This window comes from Vanellus vanellus, assembly GCF_965231255.1.
Source record: "Vanellus vanellus genome assembly, chromosome: 27".
In the NCBI taxonomy this organism is placed as follows: Eukaryota; Metazoa; Chordata; class Aves; order Charadriiformes; family Charadriidae; genus Vanellus; species Vanellus vanellus.
The window spans coordinates 1472747-1492371 of record NC_138932.1 but is presented as its reverse complement, the minus strand read 5'-3'; the positions used below and the strand labels follow the sequence as shown (position 1 = coordinate 1492371).

Here is a 19625-nt window from a genome sequence, read left to right as displayed (position 1 = left end):
GAAGGATGCTCCGGGCAGGGATACGGCGAGAGAAGAGCTCACGGGGTACCAGAGCCGGCGTTAACGCCGCAGCCTTCGCCGCGCACACGGAGCGCTGGGAGAGTCCATTGCCACAGCCCAGGGAAGGGAGGTGGCGGGGGGGGCGGGGGGGGCTGTGCTACGGCAAACAAGGGGCTGGCGAAAAGGGGGGGACACACACACACGCACCCCCCGCAGCGGGAGGATGGGGGGCTCGTCCTTCGCTTTGGCTTATTAACGGCAGGCGATGCCTCCCCCGGGCTGCCCACGCTCGCGGGGAGCTCCCGCGGGAGAGGGGTTCCCGCGCCGGAGCTGCCGGATGGAAGATGCTCCGGTGACTGCGGAGGCGATGGTGGTGGCTAATGATGGGGGGGGTGGGGGGGGCTTGTACAAGGTGCTGACCCCACCGCCGCCACCACCGCCTCGGTTTCCCTCCCCGGTGGGTTCGTGAAGGCGACGCCGGCGCTGCTCATGAGCCTCTTACGGCAACCTCTCCTCCCCGCCGCCCACCGCAGCCGCAGGCAGCGCGGCAAATCTGAGTCACGGCCTCCTCGGGGCTGAATTTTGATTTCTTTACATCAAACCGTTGTTCCTCCCGGCCCGGGGCTGCCAGACCCGGTCCCTCCGCTGCGACAGGGCACCAACGCCACCGACATTTTTTTTTTTTTTTTTTTTTCCTTCTTCTTTTTTTGGAGGGGGGGAATGCAAAGAGGAACGCAGTTATCGCAGGGCGGCAAAGCGATGTCTGGGGGGGGGGGGAAGGGACCCAAACCGACCGCAATTTGCCCCTCCCGGGGGACACCGGGCACAGAGCACCCTCGGTACCCGCGCTGCTCTGGCCGGAGGCGGGGTGAGGTGTCCCCTGTCCAAGCAGGACCTTCCCCTGAGCCCCCCTTCCCCCTGCATCCCACATGCAATGAGTTGAGCCGGTCTCAGCTTCCCGGGTGTCAGCCCCAAAAGCCACGCGGTCCGTGGGCAGAGCCAGGTTTCCCGCGCCACGGCCGTGCCGGGCTCGCAGCAGCTCGGGCACGATCCGGACCCCCAGCACGAGAGCATCCTTTAACGAGGAGGAGGAGGAGGAGGAGGAGAGTGTGCTCGAGGCCGAAACGAGCACAGCAAAAGCAGGAACGAGCGCCTGGAGTGACGCTTTAAGAGCCCGCCCAGCAGGACCTCAGCTCAGACTGGGCAAACTGGGATGAGGACCAGTCCACGCCAGTGGTACCCAACACCGGGAAGGACGTAGGAAGGTGGGAGCTGAGAAATAATTGGAAATAACCCCAAAAGGGGGGAGGTGGCAGAGCACTGGGGTCTCTAAGCCATCTGCAGGAGGCTGAGGGGGTCCGTGTCCCCGCTGCGCGGGTGGCTGCACCCAGGGCCACCAGGGACTGCGCCAGCGTCGCATCCGTGCCGCGGGGCTAATTGGGCTCCAACGAGCCCCTGCGCCCAGTCCCATTATTGGCCTGGGCCGGACTGGTGAGCGCTGTCTCCCTCGAGGCCACCGAGCGCCGTCAAGCTGTGACTCATGTGCCACACTGTCACTGGCGCATCTCCGCGTCCCCTCTCCCCTTCCGCCTCCGCCCGTCCGAGCACGCGGTGCTCGCGCTCAGCCCGAAGGCTTTAACGCGTGTCAGCGGAGCGAAACGCGGCGCTGCCGCGACAGAGGAATGGCTTTTTCCTGTCCTGAGGGCTTCGGATCGCAGCACATTTGTCAGGGCGTAAAAACCGGGGGCGGGGGGGGGGACAGGACAAAACAAGGGGGGGACGGGGCGAAACCAGGGGGGAACAGGACAAAACTGGGGGGAACGGGATAAAACAGGGGGGGGGGATGAGGCAAAACTGGGGGGGACAGAGCAAAAAACTGGGGGAATGGGACAAAAGCGGGGGGGCCCGTCCGTGGCAGGGAGATCGGCTGCCCCGGGTGGGTCCCGGCGCTTTCCCTGAGCGAAGAGCGGAGCAAAGCCACCCCGGGGCTCGCCGGCTACACGCAGTCTCCTGGGGCTCCGGAGATCTCGAAGCATCTCTGACCGTCGCAAGCTGCAGATAACCTCCGTCCCCACAAACACGCATCCCGCCCCTCCCGTACCAAAACCTGCCCATTCCAGTAGTCCAAACTGGGCTCTCCCTCCCCAAATTTGACTGCAAAGGATGGGGAGGGAGTTACTGCTCTTGTCGCTCCCTCCCCAACCGGTCCGGACCACAGCTATTCCCCACCCTCCCACTGGAGGGAGAAGAGGAGGCATCTATTTACTTTTTTGCTATGAAAATAGCTGTTTCCTCCCCGCACACACATCTCGCAGAGGCTTTCGGAAGTCGGAACCCGACAGGTTAAGGCTGCCGTGAAATTAAATCCAAAGCTTTACGGCAAACGGCACCGAATTCCGGGCTACGGCTGTCCCGGGGCTGCAGCTCCTGCGGTGACGGGAGCATTTTGCCTTTGGAGAACAGCATCCGGAGAGCAGTGGGATGAGGGATGCGGATGAAGATGGTGCTGAGCGCGGCCTCGGTGCAGATTAAGGCGTTGGGATGACGGAGGCGGCGGCGGCGCGTTCCCACTCCCGCGGCTCACCGCCAGCTCCAGGATCGCTCGCAGGCTCCGAGGTGGGAGAAGGGGTTTGTGGATCTGCACCTTCATCGGTGGCTTAACCCAACGCGCCGGGACGTGGTGGCCACGCACCTCTCCGGCGCAGCGAGCGCCACGAGGCTGAGACGTCTCGCTTCTGGCACGCGTTTAGCCCCATCGATGGACGGCCATTTCCCTCTGCCTTGGCATGATTTTTTCCTCTCCAGGAACGCTTTTAGTTGCCGTAGCTATCGCGGAATTTTTTTTTTTTTTTTTTTCCAGGGGACTGTTTGACTTCGGTCAAAACCTTGGCAGCAAAATCTTCCATCATCTGCTCTCCAGCACTAAGACCGGGACGGTTTAAGCACCCGCTCGGTGCCCCCGAAACCAGAGCCCCGCGCAGCCCTCTCCCCGTCCATCACCAATTAAAACCCCACAGCGCTGCCGCTGCTTTAAGGTTTGCTCAGCTTCAGAGGCGCTTTCCTCCGCTGCGGGAAGTCCTTCCCCTCTACTCATCGTTTAAACCTCTACCTCGTCCGCACCTAATGAAAAGCGAGAGCGTTATCGCCTTGAACTGCATCCAGGCGGAGGCAAACGCTCCCACCGCAGCAGCGAAAGGCAAACTGCAACCCCATGCACGGGAAGATCAGCACAAACATTAGGTATGTTTTAAAACGCGCTCGCCAGGCGTCTCTCAAGAAAAACACCTACAGCCCAGCTGCCGTCGGCTCCGGAGCAGCCAGCAGAGCTCCTCGCAGCTTCTGGCCTCTTAACCACCAACGATTTACTGCTAATTTCCACCTGAGCCCTGTTTTCTCCTCCCGCTTCAGCTCCGCTCCTCCAAGCAGCAGCTGTGAAGCCACTTCTCATTCTCCCCCCAGCGCAGGCGGAGGAACCGGCGCCAAATCGTGCTGTGACTTCAGCTCATCAGCCACCGCCGGCACGGAGAGACCCGCGTCCCGCTTCCCCGTCTGCCCGCGGCCAGGCAACCGTGGTTGCGGCCGGCTCTTCCCATGGTTTTACCGTCCGAGCAGCGGGAACGGGGTCAGGCTGGACACGACCCAGCGGTAATCGCAAGGCGCGTTCCTCGGAGGGAGGCTGAACTCGCGCGATTGCGCCGGGCTGCGGAGCGCTCTGCCCGGGGCAGAGACAGCCAAGGCCCGCAGCGGGGGTTAAGGAACTCGCCGAGGTTCGCTGAGCACCCCGGTGCCTCCAGCTCTGCCGGGGGGCCCTGCGCAAGTTACATCCCCTCCTCTGGAATTCGGCGTTCCCTATATAAACTGGGGAGCGTTCCCCACGGCTCAGCAGCGGGGGTTAAATACCGGCTGAGCACATCCACTCCCCATTTCAGTGGGGGCACCGGGTGCTCTGCCCGGTCAGGATAAGCCCTCCCAAAACCACTTTGACCTTCCAGGAGCGGTCCTGGAAACTCTTCACAACACAGCAAGCCCCAAATTGCCTCCGACGGTCCTGAACTGAAGGCTGGATTGGAGCAGGGACGTCTGTTCAAGGGGCAGCACGACAATCTCCATCAGTGGTAAAAGCTAAGGACAGCCCAGACGTTAATTTCGTTCCCGCCTCTGACAAAGTATAATCACAGAACAGCCAAAGCAAGCGCAGAGCTCTTCCAGTGCGTCTCACCGATCCTTCAGTGGCCGCTCACGTGCCAAAGGCAACATAAGCAGAGGAGAAATAAAGCTCAGTGGATCAGCTGTGCCGTTTCCCCAACCATCCGCAATCCGGCTCTGGATTCCTCCGGATCTCACTCACCAAACAACCTCGTGCTGGCGGAAGGGGAAGCACGGCACTGCTCTTTCTCTCTGGCCCGCGAGGGTGAACAGAGATGGGAGGTAAAGGTCAGTTTTAGCCCTAGGACGTTAAAATAGAACAGAAATAAACCAGCAAAGAGTAAAATCGAGGCTGTGCGCACGGCTGCTTCTCTGCGGAGCACCGAAGAGCCGCAGCAGCCTTCCAAGAGGAGTCGCGACAGCCAAAAACCACGAGTCCCCCGTTCACATCCCCTGCTTCTCGCATAAAGCCACAAAACAACTCCAGGCGGCCAAATATCTGGAAGCACTTTCATTTTTTTGTCTTTAAATCACCCGGATTTAAAGCCTCATACGTATAAAGCCAACACCTCTCTCCCCGTCTCCAATCGCAGGCTCCTCCGCCTTCCCGTCAGGAGCTGTGCGGAGAGGCAAACCCCCTCCCTCCTCACACCTTCCCAACTGCCGGGGAAGGCGTGAAACTTTCCATCCACAGACTCCGCTTTTACACTTTCCCCAATTATCGGTCCCGGCGGCGTGAAGACGCCGAATTCCTTAGGAGGGGCAGGACGGTTCTGGCGACTCAGCCCCACAAAGCGGCCCAGATCTGCTCTGCCTCTTCCCCCAACCGGACCGCTTCGCTTCAATTTTACTGCTCCCCCCCCGGTTGACAATATCCCCAGAACCACAGCGATAAGGGCTTCCTGTGGCTGCGAGCAACATCAAACCGAAACGCATTTCTAAAAAAACCTAAAGACGTGGAGAGGGACCAGGGAGGGACTCGGGAGAGCAAGTTTCACTGCCAAATTGCTCCTCCAAACACGCTGCCAGTTCACTCGTGCTCTCTGGGACAACAGCGTCCATGGATGCGACAGGCTTTAAGGCTCGACCGTGTATTTTCTTCACCGCAGGCGTACGGGATTACACGGAGCCTGTCAGCCATCCACAAGCAACCCGGATAAAGCAAGAGACCGGGCGTATCAACCCAAATTCAGCACCTCACCGAGACACAATACACGGGGTCCGTTACCAGCAGAGGCCGAGAGCTTTCGCGGGCCGATGAATTCCATCGCGGGCGTTCCCCATGGAGGCGCGCGAGGCGAGAGGAGTCAGCAGGCGATCAGCGTCTCGATCACAAACAGGCAGAGAACTGTCCCGATTTCAGAGGGACAACCCCCGGTTCTTAAAATGCTTTATTTGTAAATGGGCCATCACTGTTTTACATAGAAAAAAAAAAAACACAAACCCCTGGTAAAAGTACCTTGAAAAATCTTCAAGGTTGAGATAAAGGGAAGGAGGAGGGGAAAAGTAACCAAAATGAACACTATAAAAAGAAATGGGGAAAAAGATGGAGAGAGGGAGAGAAAGAGGGGGGAGCTGCGACAGGGCTGGAGCCAACTGCCCCTCTTGGGTGCGGGTCCGTTAGTCCGAGGAGAAATGAAGGTTTGAGGACAGAGAGAGAAGGAGCCCCAGCAGGGAGGGGGGTTTACCAGTACCGCATTTAGGGCAGGGGGCCCCTCAAGGGGCCACGCGGCGGCACCCCGGGGGGCCTCTGCGCAGGCCGGGGGGGCAGGGGGACTCTCTGGTAGCCATACGGCGGAGGGCGAGGGGGACCGTTGTAGCCGTGAGGAGGCATCAGCGGAGGAGGGCCGCGCATCCCGTGGTGCGGCATAGGGCCCGGGTGACCTGTGGGGACAGAGCACAGACGTTAAACTCTGCGGGGAGAAGTGGAAAAAGCCGATATCCACCCCCCAAAACCCCACCCTTGGGTGCGAGCTCTAGCGGGAGCCCACGGTTTGGGGCAACGCTCTCCCTTGGCGCCCCTCTACCATCACATACTGGAGAACAGCTCCCCTATGATCCCCCCAACCACGGCTGGTGGACATGACGGCTCTCGGGAACCCTCCGGGCTGGCAAAGCCCAGTCGCTATCCCAATGCGAGACACGGAGGGAAATCACAGGAGAATGTGGAGCCGCCCACGTCATGACGAACACGAGGAAAGCCCCGGGAGGCCCTGGCTGAGCAGCTCGCACCTGCCAGGTCTTCCTGCGCGACACCGCTTCCACAGGGAGGCCGCGGCATCGCCTCCTTCCCGTCCCCGTGAAGCTGGGAACGAGGGAGGGCGCGGGGCCGAAGCTAGCGCCGAGCTCGACGAAGAGCGCGTTACGATCGATAGAAAAGAACACATACCGCCTCTTGCAGGCACCCACTTACCCATGGGCGACCCGAAATGAGGTCCTCGGGGTGGCATACCCATGGGGGGCGGTCCAGGGTGCGGCATGCCAGGCGGGGGCCGTGGGGGAGGCTGCCCTCCGGAGCCCGGTGGTCCTGGGTGATGCTGCCCCATCCCTGGCGGCCCGTGGTGCACTTGCATGGGAGGCATTCCTGGGGGAATAACGAGTCAAAGGACGTTGGTGGCGAGGGCAACCGTTGGGCACGGCAGCTCTGGGCACCCACAAGCCCAGAGGGGCGCTAAATCCAGTTGTGCGGTTACAACATCAGGTCTGCAAAGGGAGTTCTGCTACCAAAAGGCGGGTTAAAGAGGCAAAAGTGCAAAGCTCTCCAACAAGAGGCAACAGGAACAGGACGCGACATAGGAAACGCTGCTTGGACGTAAGCGTGTGTGGGAGAAAGGTGTGACAGCGAGCGCAGAGCCCTGGGAGAGGGGCTGAGAGAGAAATCACCCCCCTTGGAGATTTTGGACAAGCTCCCTGAGCAAACCTGGCTTTGACGCTCGCCCTGCTCTGAGCAGGAGCACCCTGGGTGTCCCTCTGCATCTACTTTTCTATTATTCTCTTATTTTATCTCTTTAAAAACCCAAACAACCACACACAAGGATTCTTTACTCCTCCTCAGAAACCTCAGAGCGTGGCGCGGCTCCACAGGGCACGCGGTGCGGAAGCGCTCGGTCAGGCTTTCCTTTGCCGTGCATAATTGGCTGCTCTAAAGCCCGAAAAGCCAGCTTGTAATCGGGCACAAGCAGCAGCCATCTGGTCACTCACACGGCCAGAGCCACGATCACACAAAGCACCCTAATCAGCCAGTGTCTCGGTGCAGGGGTCGTTTTAGAGCAGGCAGGATTAAACAACAAAAAAAAAATATTAGAATTAAATCGCAAATTTCACTTAATTTTTGCATTTGAAACCAGAGTCTAGATGTCTACGCTGCTCATTCCCCAGTACTACAGAGCTAAAAATGGAAGGGAATCAAAGAAACATTTTGTTCTCGCGTCTTGAATTAGCTCCTGCCTGGCAGAGCCGCAGACTGTGCTAAGAAGGTTCACACTTAACGTATTAATTTAGAGAAAAATGACGACGGCTTGGAGTCTCGTTAACATCCTCCCAGCCAGAACAGCACCCGAGACCTTAAAAGCCCGCGCTGCGACAGACCCTGCCTTCCCGTGTCCCGCACCTTCACAGATCGAGGAAACTAATGTCTCGACCCGACTGGATGCCTCCCAGGAGGGCACTACTTGGTAAATTACCAAAGTGCATTGTAAATCCCGCTGGGCCCCGCTCCAGGCTGTTTTTTTAACATGTTTTAGAACACCCAGGAGAGAAACCCAGAAACCAGGCACAGCGCCGCCAACGTGATGTACTCGCTTCTACACAGTCCCTCCCTGTTCTTCACGGGGCCGCCCTGTGCCGCAGAGAGCAACGTCTCGGGGAAAGATGCTGCGTTCAGTCCCTTACAGAGGACAGCAACAGTTTTCTCCCCGTTTTACAGAAGGAGAACCTCAGGGAAGAAAAAGGAGGGGGCGACTTACCCAAGCCCACCCCCAGAAGAGGAAGACAAGCGACGTTTCCTGAGCCCAATACCCCTCCGATGCTTACCTGGATGATGCATCCCGCCGGGAGGGAAGGGGTGTGGGTGAGGCGGGTGTCCCCCGGTGGGCGCAGCTCCGGAGGGGGGGCCGGGGGCACCCGCGCCCGGCGGCATGGGTGGGGGTGGCATGGCAGGAGGCATACCGGGAGGCATCGCTCCGGGGGGTGGCACCGGTGGGGGGAATGATCCCGGAGGCGGGAGGCCTGGGAAGAGAGACGGCGAGAATCCGACTAAGTATAAAAAAAAAACAAACCAAAAGCAAAAAAAAAAAACCAAACAACCCTCCCAGGCAATCAGGAAGGAGGTGAAAAGACAAAGAGCCACAGGAACCATAAAAAAAAAAAAAACAGCAGACAGAAGCAGGATGCTTCCGCTCAGCCCTGGGACAGCGTAAGCTGAGCTGCCACGGGGAGGGAAGAGGAATTCCTAAGGTCCTGCCAGCTCCGCAGCGGGTTTTGTGCCGACTGTCACCAAAGAGCACCCACGTGGCGCAGTGCCACTGCCCCGAGCCTCCCCAGGCGACAAGGAGCAGCTCCGCACAAGGCACGGCAGAACACATTTCCCCCCAGGACCGGCACAACAGCCTCCTGTCAACCAACGGGGCACAGAGGTGGGTGCCAGCGTCATTTACCCACCTGGAGGGGTGACGCCAGGTCCCAGGGAGGTGACAACAGGAGTGGGGACAGAGGGAGGAGGAGGAGCGTCGGCAAACAGCTGATGGGGCCGATCCGCCTGCGAGAGCGGGTTCTGGGCTGCCAGGAGACGCTCGGCGGCCGAGCCGTGCCGCTCGCCTTTGGAATCTTTTTTGAAGGCGTAGGAAACGGTGATGGGCCTGTTGCAGAGGTACTGTCCATTCATGGCCTCGATGGCAGCGTCCGAGGCATCGAAGCTGGCGAAGTTGATGAAGGCGTAACCCTTCGAGTTGCCCGTGTCGGGGTCGCGCATGATCTTGGGCGTCTGCAGGATCACCCCAAAGGCGCTGAAGGTGTCATACAACAGCTTCTCATCGATTTCGGGGTCCAGGTTGCCGATGAAGATGTTGGCACCCACGTCCAGGTTTTTGTTGTGGGCCGAGGCTTTGTTCACTCGAATAGGCTTCCCATACAACTTGATCATGTTCATTATCTTAATGGCGTAATCCGCGTCCTCCTCGCTGAGGAACTCCACAAACCCATAGCCTGCAACAAGTCCCCAGACGGAGCTTTAGGAAAGGGCAGAGCCCCGACCTCCCACAGCTCATCCAACCCCGCCTGATTTAAAACCAGCAACCCCAAGGCTCCCCTTAGGGCAAGGAAGACGATGCCCCCAGGGATCATCCACCCCTCCCCTCTCTTCCTGCAGTAATCACTCTCTGATCCCAGCTAAAACATTTTATTCGGTGCGCAGCTTTTGAGAGAGAGCAGTAAATATCCCACCTTGGTGCTGGCCCGTGACTCGATCCTTGGGCATGTGGGTATTGACCACCGGTCCCGCCTGGAGAAAGAGCTCCCACAGCAGCGGCTCGCTGACCTTCTCATCCAACCCCCCGACGTACACCGTCGCATCTTGAGCAGAGGGAAAATGAAAAGCTGGGTTAGAGCTGCGAGCCCGGGAAGCTGGAAGTCTCGGCTGTGCGAGAACTCGAGGGTTTGATGCTGAAATCACTCCAGTCCAAGGCAGAGAGTCCCCTTTAAACTTTTAACCACATCCCCCCCTAATTACACCCTCAACCAGGGAGGCGCCTGTGCTCCCCCTCTTTTCTCTAGGGTGACCAGACCCCCTCCATTCCAGCTCCTGAGTGCCCAGGAAGCCTACTGCCCCCCCCTTGTGCCCAGCGAGGCCAAGACCCCCCAGCTGATTTCCCCCCCGCATTTCTGAGGAGCCCAGGTCCTCTCCACAGCCCCCTTAGCCTCCGGGTCACCCTGCCCCTCCCCAGAGCACCCCATGTCTCCAGGGAGCCCATGCTCCCCTCCAAACCCCTGGGACCCCCCCAAAGAGCTCTGCCACGGCATCTGGGTGTCCAGGGTCCACCCGTGGAGGTCCCCAGGGAGCCCTAGAGCCCCTATGTCCCCAGAGACCCCAACCCCACCATGTCCCAAGGGAGGGGGGTCCCCATGGGGTTCCCCCCGGAGGCTCCCATGTCCCCAAGGAGCTCAAAGTCCCCCTCCAGAGCCCCCTCACGCCCCCAAGGAGCCCAGGGTCCACCCACAGAGATCCCCTGGAGCCCCTACCCAGAGATCCCAATCCCACCATGTCCCAAGGGAGCTCAGGGTCCCCCCAGCGGCCCCCACGTCCCCATGGAGCCCAAGATCCACCCGTAGAGGTCCCCAGGGACCCCCATGTCCCCAGAGACCCCAAGACCCCCACTTCTCCAGTGAGCTCATGGTCCCCCCCGAGCCCCCGCCATGTCCCCAGGGAGCCCAGAGTCCCCCCTCAAAGCCCCCCGACGGCCGCAGGGAGCCCAGACACCCCCCCAGAGCCCCCCTCCATCCCCAGAAGAGCCCATGCCGCCCCCCAGAGCCCCCCACGTCCCCAGGGAGCCCAGAGTCCCCCCTCAGAGCCCCCCATATCTCCAGGGAACCCACGCTCCCCCCAGAGCCCCCCCCGTCCCCAGAGAGATCAGGGTTCCCCCCCGCAGAGCTCCCCCATACCCCCCCGGCCCCGCTCGCCCCCCAGGCCGCCCCGCAGCCCCCCGCGGCGGGTCCCGGCCCGGCCCCGCCGCCCACCCTGGTTCCGCTCGGAGATGGGCCCGGCCGCCATCTTGCCCCGCCGCCCGCTCCCGCCCGCGCTGGCGCCGCCGTCACGCAACGCCGCGCCGCCGTGACGCCAAACGCAGGCGCGAGTCCCGCCCCCTCACGCTGGGAGGGCGGAAGTGACGGTAGAGCGCCGGGAAGGCGCGGCGGCCATCTTGAATGCGGGCGGAAGGGGGAGTGTGTATAACCGGGCCGGTGCCGCCGCCGCCGCTGTCCCCGCCCTCCTTTTGTCGCGATATCCCCTGCCGTGACAGGCGGCGAATCACCCTGGCGGCCAGGAGCGGGACCCCACTGCCGGGGGGGAGATCCCAGTATGGGGAGATCCCCGTGCTGGGGGCCAGTGGGGAGCATCCCAGTGCCAGGAGATCCCAGTAGGGAATGATCCCAGTGCTGGGGGATCCCAGTATGGAAGGATCCCAGTATGGGGGGGGATCCCAGTGGTGGGAAAACCCCGTGCTGAGGGTTCCCAGTGCCAGGAATCCCAGTCCAGGAGCATCCCAGTGCTGGGGAGGGGATCCCAGTGGTGGGGGATCCTATTGCTGAGGGATCCCAGTCCCAGGAGATCCCAGTGCAGGGGCAATCCCAGTATGGCAGGATCCCAGTATGGCAGGATCCCAGTGCCAGGAGGTCCCAGCGCTGTGCTGGGCACCCCCGTGGCCGCAGGCCCCCCCTCAGCCTCCCGTGCCGGGGATCCCCCATCCCGCGCCCCCCTCCCCATTTCCCCCATCGCAGCCACGCGCCGCCGTTGGCAAAACTGCGCTTTAATGGGCTCTGAAATACAGCTCTGGTGGGACCCCCCCGGGGGAGGGGGGCACAGCACCCCGCCTGCCTCTCCCAGCGTCCCCGTTCCCTTCCGAGGGATTTCGGGGTGCCGGAGTGGGTCCCTCACGCCGTCCTGTGGCGGAGGGGATGGGAGCGGGACATGGGCTCAGGGCGCTGCGGGGGCCACGATCCGGCCGTCCCCACACTCCTCGGGGACCCGCAGCACCGTCATGGCCGTGGCACCTAAATCCCAATGGAGCCGGGGGATCCCCCCCAGCCTGCGGGGTTAAACCCCCCCCCAATAATGCCCCGCGCTGGGGCCGCATCCTGCTCACCCGGGCTGGATGTGGCTGCCCCCAGCCCCGAGCTCCTCGAAGCCTCTGTGGAGGTAGCAAGAATTTAATGAAAAAAAAAAAAAACCACCAAAAAACGGGAAACTGCTGTGCCCCGTGCGAGTTGGGGGCACCGTCGGGGCTCGGCCTCCCCCAGCCCCGGCACCGGCAGGGACCTGGCCCCAAAAAGCCCCTCGCCGGGAGGGAGGCAGCGGGCAACCACTTCAAGGCAACAGCAGAAGGCGCAGAGCGGTTTGGGGGGGTCCCCCAAAACCCGCGCAGCCAGAGGGAGCCCCGGGGGTGTTGCCCCAGCAGCCGTGTCCCCCCACGGTGGCGTCCCTCACCGCGAGGGAGCGAGGGGGCTGCCGGCGGCCGCCTCGGCGCAGGGTCCCTGCGCCTGCCAGGCGCTGAGCCGGTCCTGCAGCAGCGTCAGCTCCTCGGCGAGGCCGGCCGGAGACGGGGCGAAGCGCCCGCGCTGCGGGGAGACGTGGTGTTGGGCCAGGGGGAGGCACACGGGGTCGGGGGGGCACGTGGACGGGGTCGGGATGGGTGGACATGGGGTTGGATGGATGGACATAGGGTTGGATAAGTAGACATGGGGATGGGATGAACGGACATGGGGTTGGATGGGTGGACACAGGGTCAGGATGGACGGACATGGGGTCGGATGGACAGACATGGGGTCAGGATGGACGGACATGGGGTTGGACGGATGGACACAGGGTCAGGATGGGTGGACATGGGGTTGGATGGATGGACACAGGGTCGGGATAGATGGACATCAGTTTGGATGGGTGGGCACAGGTAGGACAGACACACACAGGGTCAGGACGGCCACGCACGGACCCCCCCACCAGCCTCAACCCATGTCCCGAAACAGCAGGACACGGCCGGGGAAGAAGAAACCCCCTCTGAACCAGGAAGCCCCCGGTCTGTGCCCACCCGGGCGCCAGTCGTGCCTCAGTTTCCCCAACTCCACCGCACAGACCCCACCAGGGAGACCCCCCCGGCCCCGCTGCCGGCGTTACCTGCGCCTCGGGCAGACCCCGCAGGTAGCAGCGTCGCCAGAGCCGGACGGAGGGTCCCGCGGCGCAGGGCAGCAGCAGCCCCGGGGGGGGCACGGGGGGCCGGCTGCCCCCCGGATTGCCCCCCCGCTCGCCCAGGCTCTCCAGGGAGGGGGCCCAGCGGGACAGGCGGGGGGGGGGGCGGCCGCTCCTCCAGGGGAAGGGTTGGGGTGACAACGTCCCCTTGGTCAGCACAAACACGTTCCCGGCTCCTGGTCCCGGCCAGGCGTCGGCGGGCTGGGACATGGGGGGAAAAACCAGGGATTAGGGGAAAAAAACAGGGATTAGGGAAAAAAAAAAACAGGGATTAGGGAAAAATGTGGTGGGGGGAAAGCCAGTGGGGTATATTTTTGGGGGGCACGCAGCAGCGGGAAGGGATTTAACAGGCAGAGTGCCCCAAATTCATCGGGAGAGTGTGTGTTTGGGGGGGGTGTCTCATGCAGACCCCCACCTCCCCCCCCCCACGCTCCCACTGAAGCCAACCCCCGACTCACCCCGCCGGGGGTCCGGGGGTCGGCGGTGTCGGGGGGTCCCATGGCGCCGGCGGTGCCGGCAGCGCCCGCCGGGTTGCGGAAGCGGGCCCGCTGCTGCCGGCTGTAGCGCAACCCCCAGTCCCAGACGGAGGGCAGCCCCCCGGCAGCGCTGCCCCCGCCGCCCCCCCGCCGCTGCTGCCGCCCCCCCGCCGGGGGGTCCCGCCACCCATTCACCGGCGTGTAGGTCTGGCTGCGCCGCCGGTGCTGCGGGGAGGAGAGCGAGCGAAACGGGGTGGTTTTAGGTGGGGGGAAAGAGAGAGGGGTCAACCCCCCATTTGGCACGGGGATGGGGAAACTGAGGCACGGTGCTGCACGGGGGGGGGAGGCTGCACCTCCGGCCCCAAATCTGGCAAGGGAGCAGGAGTGCCGTCGTCCCCACGAGCTCACCGGGGTGTCACGGCCCCGCTGCCGCTGGCAGCTGAAGAGGAAGGTGCTGAAGTAAGGGGCGAAGCTGCTGTCGTGGAGGGCCAGGAGGTAAGCCTCGGTGAAGCCGAAAGCCGCCGGGAACTGCCGCACCAGTTGCCACGTACAGTCCAGGAAGAGCAGGAAAACGGGGGCCTGGGGTGGGGGGGACACACACACACGCAGAGGTGTCACCCCGCCGAGGACGGGGACGGGGTGACGGGGGAGGCGGGGTGGCCCTCACCTCTTCCCGGGGGCTGTCGCGACGGAGGAGCCCCAGTCGGTGGGGGAAGGGGTGTCCGGCTGCCACCCACTCCCGCTGCACCAGGCTCTGGAAACCGGGGAGGGTGCGAGCGTGGGGGTCCCCCAGGAGCTGCACCAGCGAGGCCAGCAGGCAGTTCAGGTCGCGGTCCGACGTCTCTGGGCCGCCGGGGGACACGGGGACACACACACACACACAGCGCCGTGATGGGGCGTCCCCATGGTGCCTCCCCCCTCTCCTCGCTCCCCCCGGCCCCCCCGGCCTACCTTGCAGGAGGACGGAGCAGCGTCTCCCCACCAGCAGCGACGCCACCACGGCGGCTTTTCTCAAGCAGGCGCTGGGGACACACACACACACACACACAAAAAAAAGAGGGGGGGGTGGGGTGGGGGGGGTCAGGACACCCCAAAATACCACCCCCAGCCCACCCCGGGATGCTCACGGCGGCAGCGGTGGGGTGACCACGCACCCGCTGCAACGCCATCGCCCGGTCAAGCCATGGTGGGGGGGGTCATCCCCCATAGTGGGGGTGGTTTTAGGGTAAGGGCCGTTCGTCCCCCCCTCCCCCACCACTCTGCACCCCAAAAAAAGCCCTCCCGCCCCCTTCCTCCCCACCACCCGCTCACCGGACGTGGTCCAACCACCGCGTCCCCTCCAGGGCCGAGAGCCACTTCTCCTCCGCCGCCGCGCCTGGGGCGAAGGACGGGGGGAGTCAGCGGAGGAGAAGGAGTCCCGCCATGGCTGGGGGGGGCAGTCCCCATTCCCCCCCCCCCCGTCCCCCCCATCGCCGTCCCCGCTCACCGGGCAGGCAGAGCGCCCGCAGCTTGAGGTGGGCGAGCTGGATGTCAGCGAGGGTGGGCAGCTCGGCCGCGTCGGCCACCACGCAGGGCCCCCGGCCCCCCACCAGCAGAGCCTCCAGGCACCTGTGGGGGGGACAGAGGGACCCCCAAGCAGGGCTGGGTTGGGGCAGCACCCCCAGACCCCCGTTTTTCTCCCCCCCGAGACCCCCCGGTGTGACTCACCTCACATCCTCGCTGCCCGGCTCGGAGGCTGCGTGGAAGCCGGCGGCTCGCAGGAGGTCTCCGCCGCCCCGATGGTGCCAGCACAGGCGCTGCGGGACAGAGGGGGTGACACCCACCCCCACCATGTCACCCCCATATCCCCTTCCCCTCCCCCTCACCCCCCCCGGGGCACTCACGGGCACTCGGCGCTCCTCGAAGTGGGCGAAAGTGCGTTTGAGGTCGTGGTCCAGGACCCCGCTGGGCACCCACAGGTACCGGGGGAGGCTGTGGGGAGAGATGGGGCAGTGCATGGGGCTGATCCCCCCCCCTCCCCCCAGCACCCCCCAAATCCCAGGGTGCCATTTCGAGTGGCTCACGGGGTTTTTTTTCCCCAAACCGTGGGCAGACGGGAGGATTTTCCCGCCCAACCCCATCACCGGTGCCTTTGGGGTGGGGGCGGTTCCTGCTGAGACCCCCCAGTGTGTGGTGCTGGGGGTCAGTGGACCCCGACGCCCACCCGGGGCCGTACCTGGGGGCCATATCGAAGCGCTCGTTGACGGCGCTCACCCTCCAGCCCGCGGCGCCCAGGCGCTGCAGCTCCTTCTCCCAGTCGCGCAGGCTCTCGAAGAGCAGCGTGGCAGCCGAGCCTTCCTCCTCCTCCTCCTCTTCATCCTCCTCATCCTCCTCCAGGTGGACTTCAGCGGAGTAGGACCCACCGTGTCCCCCCCCGGTGTCCCCCAGCCACGTGGCCGCCTCCCGTGCCTGAGCGATGGCGTTGGCCACCTGCGGAGAGGAGCCAGGACCAGCCGTGAGGCCCCCCCAAACCCCCCCCAGAAAGCCACGCAGCACCCCCAAAGTCCAAAAAAAACCAAACCAACCCATAACCACCAGCGCCCCCCAACCCTGGCTCACCCGGAACGCCTGCAGCGCCAACCCGTTCTCCTGGAAGCAGAAGCGGAGCAGGCGGAAATCCCGGCAGAAAACGGCCAATTCCTCGGGGATGAATTTGAGGGTGGAGGCGGCCGTCAGCACTTTGGGTTTGGCGAAGCTGCTGGCTGCGGTGGGCGAGGTGGGACACACACACACACACACACACACACACACACGGGGAGGACATGGGGACAGCCATCAGCACCGGCTGAGACCTGCCCGGCTCATCACACGGGTGGCGGGTGGGGGCTGCCGCCTTTACCTGCCACCAGCTTGCGGATGCACGGCAGCGCCACGTCGTACTCGCTGGGGAGGAAGGCGCGGGAGCCGGGGGCCTGCGGGAGACGGGGGAGAGCTGGAAGTTGTCCCGGGGTGGGAGGGGGTGTGTGTGTGTGTGTGTGTGTGTGTCCACCCCCGGTGCGGGCAGTGGGGCAGGATCTGGCACCCCACTGCCTCTGCCCGGCTGGGCCCCTCGTCCCCCACCGCGTCCCGCAGCGAGGAGTTCCCTGGGTGGACGTCAGAGGGTCTGCGGCTGATGAGCGAGTGTGGGGCTGGGATGGGGCCGGGATGGGGTTTGGGATGGGGCCGGGATGGGGTTTGGGATGGGGCCGGGATGGAGCTGGGACACCACTGGGATGGGGCTTGGGATGGGGCTGGGATGGGGTGTAGATGTAACCAGGATTGGGGCCAGGATGTGGTTGGGATGGAGCTGGAACGAGGCCGGGATGGAGCTGGGATGCCACTGGGATGGGTCAAGGATGGGGCCGGGATGGGGTGTGGATGCAGTGGGATGAAAGTTGGGGTGCAGCCAGGATGTGGTTGGGATGCCACTGGGATGGGGCCAGGATGTGGCTGGGATGGGGTCAGGCTGGGGTGGGGATGGGGTCCGGGTGCAGTTGGGATGGGACTGGTTAGGATGGGGCTGGGATGGGGGTCGGGATGTGGTGGGATGGGACTGGGATGGGGTGGGGATGCCACCGGTTAGGATGCGGCCAGGATGGGGGTTGGGATGGGGCCGGGATGGGGTCAGGATGAGGTTGGGATGGGGTCAGGGTACAGTTGGGATGGGGCCGGGATGGGGATAGGTTTGGGGTGGGATGGGGTTGGGATACAGCTGGGATGGGGGTCGGGATGGAGCTGGGATGGGACTGGGATGGGGTGGGGATGCCACTGGTTAGTACGGGGCTGGGGTGGGGGTCAGGATGGGGTTGGGATGGGACTGGGACGGGGCTGCCACTGGTTAGGACGGGGCTGGGGTGGGGGTCGGGATGCAGTGGGATGGGGGGTGGGATACGGCTGGGATGGGGGTCAGGTGCAACTGGGATGGGACCGGGACGGGGTCGGGACGGGACCGGGACGAGGTCAGGCTGGGGCGGCCGTGGGGGCCGGGGGGTGTCCCGGTGCGGGGGGGGTCGGGGTCGGGTCCCACCTGCGCGGGCAGAAAGGCGACGCGGCGGTTGGTGCAGAGCAGCGTCCCGGGGACAGAGCCGCCGCTGTCGCTGTCGCCGTCGATGTCACCACCACCACCACCGCCGCCGCCTCCGCAGCGCCGTCGGGCGCCCTCCGCCTCCTCCAGCACCATCTCCCCTGCGGGGACGGGGCGCTGAGTCCCGGGGGGGGTCCGTGGGTGCCCCGACCCTCCCTCCCCCCCCTCCCCCGACCCCCCCCCCCCCCTCCGGCCGTACCGGGGAGCGCGGGGAAGCGCGGCCGCCGCCCGCCCGCGGCGCTCATGGCGGAGGGACTTTGCTCGGGCGGGACCGCGGCGGGACGGAACGGAACGGAACGGAACGGAACGGAACGAACGGGGCGGCCCGGGAACACCGAGCGCCACCGCCCGCCCCGGCTCCATCCCGCCCCCCCGCACCGCCATCCCGCCCCCCCCCCCCTCCCCGGTCCCCAAATCCGCCCCTCCCGCTCCCCCCGCACCGCCATCCCACCCCCCTGTCCCCAAATTCCCCCCCCCTCCCCCTCCTCCGCCATTCCGCCCCCCGTCCCGTCCCCAAATTCCCCCCCCCCCCCCCGGTCCCCATCCCGCCCCCCCGCCCCGGCATCCCCCTCCCCATCCCGCCCCCCCCCCCCGGGTCCTCCAAACCCCCCCGAAAGTGGGGGGAGCCCCGGGGGCCCCGCGGTGGGATGGGGGAGGTCGGGCAGTGCGTCCCCCCCCAAAAGGGACGTGGGGTGCTGGAGGGGGGGGGGACACAGCCCCCCGACACCCCATAAGGGATGTGGGGCGCCGGAGGGGGTCCGTACAGCCCCCCAGGGATGCTGCGCCAGCCGAGACCCCCTGAGCAGGGCAGGGGGGACCCCCAAACCCCCATCCCGTTCCCGTCCCCCCCCCCCCCCCCCCCCCGGGGCCCCACGGCCTCTCCCGGGCCGGGACTCTGCCGGGAGGATCCCACTGCTCCGTGACTCAGCCCCACGGCGCCGCCTTCGCCCCCCAACCCCGCAAAAACCGCCCCAAACCCGCCGAGCTCCCACCGCCCCATCCCCACCGCGGCACCCACCAACCCCGACCCCGCTGCAGGGGGACAGTGGCCCTGGGGGTCATATTTGTCCCCCCCTCCCACTGCCATGGGGACCCCAAAACCCCAAATCCCTTTGGCTCAGCCGAGACGCTGGTGCCGGCACGAAGTGGGATAAACCCGCGGGAAAGGCAGCACCGTCGGCCGAGCTCCAGCGAAAAATCTTATTTGAGGTGTATTTGCCCACAGATTTTTAGGGTTTTGGGGGGTGGGTGGGGGTGGGGGTGGGGAGAGCGGTAGCTCGTGCACCCCAATTTTCCTCCCGTGGCAGAAAAATCACCCGGCGGAGCATCCCGGCGGGAACTCGGTCAGGTCTTTGGCTCCGGCACTTGGCAGAGAAGCGGAATTTCCTGCAGGGCTTCATCCCAACGCCGCTCGGGGTCAGCCGGGGCCGTCCCCGAAAGCCGGAGGAAAATTGGCCGTGGTGGGAGATACGGCACCGACGTGGCACTGGGCACCGCCGCGGCCGCGCGCCGGCACTGGGGAGGGAGGAAAAACCCCGGGAGCTGCCGTAAAAACCCCCAAAGTAAAGAAATCCCGTGGGAAAACGCTCGTGGCCGCCCAAAAAGGGGGTTCCCACCTCCCCGCGATCGCTCCCCCAAACCCCCCCCAAAACGCAGCGGGGGGTGGGGGGAAGGCCGCGGCCGCCCGTCCCCGTTGGCAGCGCCGGCGTTGGCGCGATGGGGCCGTAGCTGCCGCCACCGAACGTCATCAGGGCCAATTTTCCTCTTTCTGAGCCCGTTTTAAGCTCAGTATCCAATAAAAAAAGCCCCCGCGCCCGCGCCGCGGCCGGATGGCACCTTCGTGCTGCGCTGCTCAAATATTAAACCGTCTCAAGCGGCGCTGATTTTTTTGCGTTCTAACGCAGCGGGGGAAACAGTTCCCTCCAAAAATCAGCCAGAATGGGCAAAAACG

The 19625-nt window shown here is 64.5% G+C and overlaps 2 protein-coding genes across 2 annotated transcripts; both read right to left on the bottom strand.

The window, feature by feature from the left end:
* Positions 1-5503: 5503 nt before the first annotated feature.
* Positions 5504-10916, bottom strand: SF3B4 (splicing factor 3b subunit 4). Its single transcript, XM_082496140.1, has 6 exons — positions 10876-10916; positions 9586-9714; positions 8806-9348; positions 8179-8373; positions 6560-6730; positions 5504-6030 (listed from the first exon to the last, which is right to left on the bottom strand). Exons 1-6 carry the CDS (start codon positions 10907-10909, stop codon positions 5846-5848), a joined length of 1257 nt encoding a protein of 418 aa, XP_082352266.1. The 5' UTR covers positions 10910-10916; the 3' UTR covers positions 5504-5845.
* Positions 10917-11645: 729 nt separating this feature from the next.
* MTMR11 (myotubularin related protein 11) lies at positions 11646-17933 on the bottom strand. The gene is made up of 14 exons (XM_082496070.1): positions 17874-17933; positions 17618-17775; positions 16451-16523; positions 16171-16313; positions 15788-16041; positions 15456-15543; positions 15280-15368; positions 15059-15180; positions 14884-14947; positions 14240-14594; positions 13981-14151; positions 13555-13797; positions 13025-13297; positions 11646-12471 (listed from the first exon to the last, which is right to left on the bottom strand). Exons 1-14 carry the CDS (start codon positions 17917-17919, stop codon positions 12337-12339), a joined length of 2214 nt encoding a protein of 737 aa, XP_082352196.1. The 5' UTR covers positions 17920-17933; the 3' UTR covers positions 11646-12336.
* Between the last annotated feature and the right edge of the window lie 1692 nt (positions 17934-19625).

What these genes read in the sequence shown, in the direction of transcription:
- SF3B4 (XM_082496140.1), bottom strand. Translation starts at nt 10,909, where the DNA reads ATGGCGGCCGGGCCCATCTCCGAGCGGAACCAGG. An exon ending in CGGCGGGATGCATCATCCAG is followed by an intron (nt 6,731 to 8,178) that starts GTAAGCATCGGA and finishes TTATTCCCCCAG; the next exon opens with GAATGCCTCCCATGCAAGTG. An exon ending in TCATTTCGGGTCGCCCATGG is followed by an intron (nt 6,031 to 6,559) that starts GTAAGTGGGTGC and finishes CTGTCCCCACAG; the next exon opens with GTCACCCGGGCCCTATGCCG.
- MTMR11 (XM_082496070.1), bottom strand. Translation starts at nt 17,919, where the DNA reads ATGAGCGCCGCGGGCGGGCGGCGGCCGCGCTTCCCCGCGCTCCCCG. An exon ending in TCGCCTTTCTGCCCGCGCAG is followed by an intron (nt 16,524 to 17,617) that starts GTGGGACCCGAC and finishes CGTCTCCCGCAG; the next exon opens with GCCCCCGGCTCCCGCGCCTT. An exon ending in AGCGGGGCCGTGACACCCCG is followed by an intron (nt 13,798 to 13,980) that starts GTGAGCTCGTGG and finishes TCCTCCCCGCAG; the next exon opens with CACCGGCGGCGCAGCCAGAC.